The sequence below is a fragment of the Homarus americanus genome, unplaced genomic scaffold (assembly GCF_018991925.1).
Source record: "Homarus americanus isolate GMGI-L3 unplaced genomic scaffold, GMGI_Hamer_2.0 scaffold54443, whole genome shotgun sequence".
Classification (NCBI taxonomy): Eukaryota; Metazoa; Arthropoda; class Malacostraca; order Decapoda; family Nephropidae; genus Homarus; species Homarus americanus.
Window position 1 is genome coordinate 6475587 of NW_024750852.1, and position 6298 is coordinate 6481884.

General features: G+C 41.2%; 2 protein-coding genes across 2 annotated transcripts; both read left to right on the forward strand.

Annotated features, from left to right (window-relative positions):
• The first annotated feature begins 5362 nt into the window (after window positions 1-5362).
• LOC121854436 (salivary glue protein Sgs-3-like) lies at window positions 5363-5713 on the forward strand. Its single transcript, XM_042349107.1, has one exon. It carries the CDS (start codon window positions 5363-5365, stop codon window positions 5711-5713), a length of 351 nt encoding a protein of 116 aa, XP_042205041.1.
• A 1-nt stretch (window position 5714) lies between these two features.
• LOC121854437 (salivary glue protein Sgs-3-like) lies at window positions 5715-6041 on the forward strand. The gene has a single exon (XM_042349108.1). The coding sequence runs from the start codon at window positions 5715-5717 to the stop codon at window positions 6039-6041; it is 327 nt and encodes a 108-aa protein (XP_042205042.1).
• The last annotated feature ends 257 nt before the right edge of the window (window positions 6042-6298 follow it).

The window sequence follows — 6298 nt, forward strand, 5'->3', positions numbered from 1 at the left end:
CTCCGAAAATTCCCTACATCTCAAAATTGTTTCTAAAGTACGAACCATTATAATTACCAACGACAACTTTGACACTTCAGAGGAAAAAAATTTACTAAAAACTTTTGAAAATAAGTCTGAAGAAATTATTTATTTTTCAACGTTTCAGCTAAAATAATAATAATAATAATAATAATAATAATAATAATAATAATAATAATAATAATAAATAAACACCATATCCCACATTCTGATCGGCCTTTACCACCACATACTGAGTGTTCTGATCGGCCTTTACCACCACATACTGAGTGTTCTGATCGGCCTTTACCACCACATACTGAGTGTTCTGATCGGCCTTACCACCACATACTGAGTGTTCTGATCGGCCTTACCACCAGCCACACCAAGAAGATCCCTACCTTACCTCAGCACCGGGGACAGTGTTGCCAGCCATCTCCAGCCTCACAGTGGCTCCACCTCACACCTCCACACAAACACTTACCTGAAACACAAACACAAAAAAGAATTAGATAAATGCACAAACAGAGATAAAAATGTATTACTTATTATCGAATGGAATAAAAAAAAAGATAAAATATCCAACCACAAAATTAATTAAAAAAGAAAATCAAGTTATATAAATGTATATTATTTTTTTTTTGGTTTTTCTTCAAATTATATGAATAAGATGAAACAATAAGAAACACACGTATTTATTTGTATTATAATTAGTGTATTTTAGTATCTCATTTATTAAGTCAGTCGCATTTATTCACTGAGTCTTCTATTCAGCGATATATTCATCCATTTATTTATTCATACCCCACACCACACCCACCCCCACACCACCTGCCCACCACCACAAACCACCTACCCACCACACCAGCCCACATGCCCACAGCCACCTACCCACCCACACCCACCACCCACACCACCTAGCCACCCACCTACCCCACACACCACAGCCCACCTACCCACCACACACCCACCCACCTACCCCACACCCACCTACCCCACACCCCACCCCACCTACCCCACCACACCCACCCACATACCCACACCACCACCCACACCCACCCACATACCCCACACCACCACAACCACCTACCCCACACCACCACCCATCCAACCACTTCACTCCTTCCTTCATCCTTCATACTCTCTCTCCTTCCTCCACCTCCTCCATTCCTTCCTCAATCATATTCTTTCATACACACTCTTTCCTTCCCTCTCTCTACACCCCACCCTCCTACCCCCTCCTACCCCGGTCACCAACAACACGTCAGTAAACGCAGTAAACAAAGCAGACAACCTTTATCATCATCCCCGCCAGCCTTAGGGTGCTTACCCGTTCTTAGGGGATAAATCCTCCAGTAATTGGTTGGGGAGTTAAGGTTAAGTTAGGTTAGGTTAGAGTTAGGTTAGGAGTAGGGTAGAGATGGAAATAAGGATAGGAGTAGGAGTAGGGAGCAGGAGTAGGAGTAGGGTAGGAAGTAAGTAAGGTAAGGTAAGGTAAGGTAAGGTAAGGTAAGGTAAGGTAAGGTAAGGTAAGGTAAGGTAAGGTAAGGTAAGGTAAGGTTAGATTGGCTGAATAAAACAACAACCAATAATACACAAACCACCAGCCCGGGCAATACTCCCATCACACACCAACACAAACCTTTGATCAATAATTCAGCGAGACAGACAGACAGCCAAACGCCGCTATACTGGGCTTGGCTGTGTTTGATATTATACATTATTGAGAGATTTTCGTTCGGCAAGATTTAAAGTAGTTTTTCCTGATCACCAATAGATTAAACGCCCTAATGATAGCTAAGGGGAGATTAAGTTAGGTTACGTTACGTTTCATTTGGATAGGTTAAGTTGGGTCGGGTCGGTTAACCTCCAGGTGAAATAAGCTAGGGTGTCTAATCTTCATATGACTTTCTCTTAATAACCCTACATTTGCATCGACCAAGACGAGAGGCCATGTTCAACACCTTCCCTGAACCTAAGACTAGAACAAACTACTTTAATTTTCCTCTATAATATCCGTACAAGTTATATGTCCCTTGAAAGGATATGAACCTAAACAATCTATATTTTCTTGACTAATTATAAAACAAACTACCACATATATTAATATCACCACCATTATGCAAATTAAAAAAAAACTTGTTATTTTATCGATATTTACGCCCTATCTTGACTCCTTCATAAAAAATAAATAAATTAAAGTATCGATGCATGACATACCGCCCTCATGCGCAGTGGCCCGAGGCGTGGAGTACTTGGTGGTGGCTGATGGTGGTGGGTGAGGTGAGTGTGGCATGACAACCACCTATCATGGAGGCAGTAAGCGACGACACCCTCACCCACCTCCTGATACACTCATTATCAAAACCACACCACCTGGTTTTGTACTCCAGCTAGAATAAACTAATTATACTGACGTGAAGAAAAAAAAAACCAACACGTGTACTTAGTTGAAACCACACATGAAAAACCACAACAATTACTACTTGTTAAAAGCATCTCACCTCTTTCGACAAAACCACACCCACATAATACAGCGAAACACCGCTACACCAGACTCACATATTCAATCTTATCAACAATTTACTCAAAACATCACAACAGTAAGTGATTCCTGACCCAAAACGTAATACAGCAACACAGAGAGAGAGAGAGAGAATACATGTATACAATATACCGGTACATTTAAACAACAGCAACAATAATAATAACAATAACAGCCTTAAACTACACACGGTATATAAACTTTTCAACAAAGGAACATCCGGAATGGTGCAGATTTTGCCGCCTTTAATCTCTAATTCAAGGGCAGACCATGACACGCTCACCCTGGCTCCCTGTTACCTTCACTATTAAACCTCCAGCAGACGACGTGCAAACTTCCCTCAGCCAGTCTTCAAAGGTCAAACTCTGCCGAGAACATCGCCATTACTTCACTACCTAGATTGCTTATACAGGGTGTTTATAAAGTCCCTTGACGTTTGCCAGTGTTTGCCTAGGTCTCTTAAGTCCTTTGTGTACTGTATGTTTTTATTTCCAGCACAACCATAATTCTTCACATCCGTTGTAACTTATTAAAACGACTTCGGTGTAGGTTTGAGTTAAGTTAGGTAAAATAAAGAGATAAAATGGGTTTTACTAATATATTCAGCCTGTTTTAAAAGAAATACCTGATACTGCAGTCGCCATGATGGTAAATAACTGTGATAGTGATCTTGTCAATTACCGGTGTCTTTTACGACTGTTATTACATGCTACTACCTAACGAAATCACCATGAAAAAAAAACCCTACACAATTACACCATAAATTCACAAACTACACGGTAATAACTCGTGCATTTATGGCGAAAAAGTCGTATTGTCATTCTATTGTGAGCACAAGGACCAAAGAGTTGTATTTCGTCTGCAGTGCGGGGCTGGGCAAGCAGACCAGACTATGCCATTTCGTAGAGACGGTCAGGCGCCCACACACATTGATTTTTGTTACCTCCGTCTAGGTGCGTCCGTCCCACACCTTATACTATATGCCGGGAAAACATGACACCTCTAACTTTATCTCATGTCAACAGGAAGGAAGGGTCAGTGTACTTTGTTGACACAGCTCTGCCGGTAGTAGGGTCGGTGTCCGGGGAAGAAAAGTAACAATATTGATTTGGAAAAAGTATTAGATATAGACACATATTTTAAAGAGCCTCAATTAAGTTAGATTAAGGTAAAGGTTAAGTTAGGTTAGGCTAGGTTGGGTTAGGTTCCGGCTAGGTTAGGTTAGATTCAGGCGAGGTTAGGTTTACAATTTTCCAACATTTGTATAACCATCGGAGAAAACTGACAAGCATAAAAGCAGCCTTAAAATGAATAATTTGGGGAAAAAAAAAGCAACGGTTGTGCCTTGGTGTAACTATTGTAGCTTTGTTAGGTTAGACCTCAATTCATCTAGGTTATAAAGAGTATTTTTTTTTCTTTCTTTTTTAAGCCGGTACATTATTTAGGGCGACTGTTTTACCAGTCTTTGTTCCCCGAGGTTTTGTTCCCTGGAGTCAGTGTTTTAATTACACAACCATCAAAAAAGCCAAGCCCAGTACTGTACAGCCATAGCGACCAACTGCTAACTTTCCCACAGCCTCGTAACTTACCACTATTCAAGACGTTATACATAATACCTAATGAAATTCTAGTCGCACTTATACTTATCATTCCACTACTGCTAAAAAAATTCCATTATAAAAAAAAAAGGATTTGTTATCGTTAAGACTGTGCATAAAAATTCACCTTCGTTGTGGATCCAAATCACCGCACCAAAATTATGAAATTACGCATCAGTTACAGAGATATGTTGTCTTAAAATACTGTAAACTTTTATATTACTTAAACAATGGCCTCATAACTATACAACTAAACATCATTCTAAATATAGTACAGTAAAACATTTCATATTTCCACTCAACAATGTAAAATATCTGCAGGTTTTAAGACGAGGCTCAACATATACCTGTTCAGTGTCAAGGTTGGAGATCTACAACACCTGACGATTAAACTAAACGCCCTAACGCTACCTGTGTGGGGAGGGGGGGGGGTAGGTTAGATTAAGTTCGCATGGTTAATCGTAAGGTGGAATAAGTTTGGGGGTGTTAATCTTCAAGTGATCCCAAATTAAATTCTTGCTCTCCCCGCTTCCCAGTTTAATCCCTGGCTAATGTAATGTTACTATATCGCAATGTTGGATGAGTGAGCCTCGCTGGTTCCAGGAAGAGATGGTGAGTCGACATAACCATTATCCTTGAGTAAACTAACTTCAAATTCTGTACCATTCCTCGGGGTATTGAATCCCTTATGTAACGGTACTATTATCTTGTTGGATTATTGTTAAATCAATAAACAAAAGAGGTTATATGTTATTGATGTTATGTATTACTGCGCCTCACCATTGCTCGTTAAGCGCATACAGGTTATTCTAGGTTCGTAATTACACTAGTCATCAACAATAAAAATAACACATATTTCCCCTCCACCGACACATTCCAGGCTGTGCTACTGAACACACAGGAAGCGAGTCAGTTCAAGGTCTCACACACATCCCCAGTCGTCAGTCGGTCGGTACAGCACAGTTGACTGCCGCAATGCGTGTGCTGGTTCCCGCCCACCTCCTCTCTCAAGGTCTTGCTCCCACTACTAACCAGTTATAACGAGTAATTCGCCCTTATCAATTAGTTATAGTCAATAATCCACTTTAACAATCCAAGTAAACAACCAGTAAACTAGTTTATTATTCTGTTGCAAGGGCCAACGCTAGATCTGTGAAAATGCTGACACAAAAGGCCAACTGTTGATGTGACCAGCCAGTCTAAAAGGTCAACTGTTGATATGGCCAGCCAGTCTAAAAGGCCAACTGTTGATATGGCCAGCCAATCTAAAAGGCCAACTGTTTATATGGCCAGCCAGTCTACAAGGCCAACTGTTGATATGACCAGCCAGTCTAAAAGGCCAACTGTTGATATGGCCAGCCAATCTAAAAGGCCAACTGTTGATATGGCTAGCCAGTCTAAAAGGCCAACTGTTGATGTGACCAGCCAGTCTAAAAGGCCAATTGTTGATATGGCCAGCCAATCTAAAAGGTCAACTGTTGATATGACCAGCCAGTCTAAAAGGCCAACTGTTAATATGGCCAGCCAGTCTAAAAGGCCAACTGTTGATATGGCCAGTCCCAACTGTTGATATGGCCAGCCAGTCTAAAAGGCCAACTGTTGATATGGCCAGCCAGTCTAAAAGGCCAACTGTTGATATGGCCAGCCAGTCTAAAAGGCCAACTGTTGATATGGCCAGCCAATCTAAAAGGCCAACTGTTGATATGGCTAGCCAGTCTAAAAGGCCAACTGTTGATGTGACCAGCCAGTCTAAAAGGCCAATTGTTGATATGGCCAGCCAATCTAAAAGGTCAACTGTTGATATGACCAGCCAGTCTAAAAGGCCAACTGTTAATATGGCCAGCCAGTCTAAAAGGCCAACGACTGATACAACCAACCAGTCACAAGTCATCAACTAACCCAGTCTGAAAATTAGTTAAAAAGACCAACAGTCGATCCAGTCAAAAGAGACAGCCATAAGCCTCAGTGACTTCCTCCCCCAGTCAGTGAAACCAGTTCAGGATAATTATTAATGAACCAAACATACCAGAGTAACAAGCCGGTCTCCCGTGTGAACCAATCAGTCAGACAAGTTCACTAGCTACTCAATTTGTCAGTATAATGACCAGTCAGTCCGTCGGATTACTGGTCAGTTTCCCAGCCAGCCAGCCAGCCA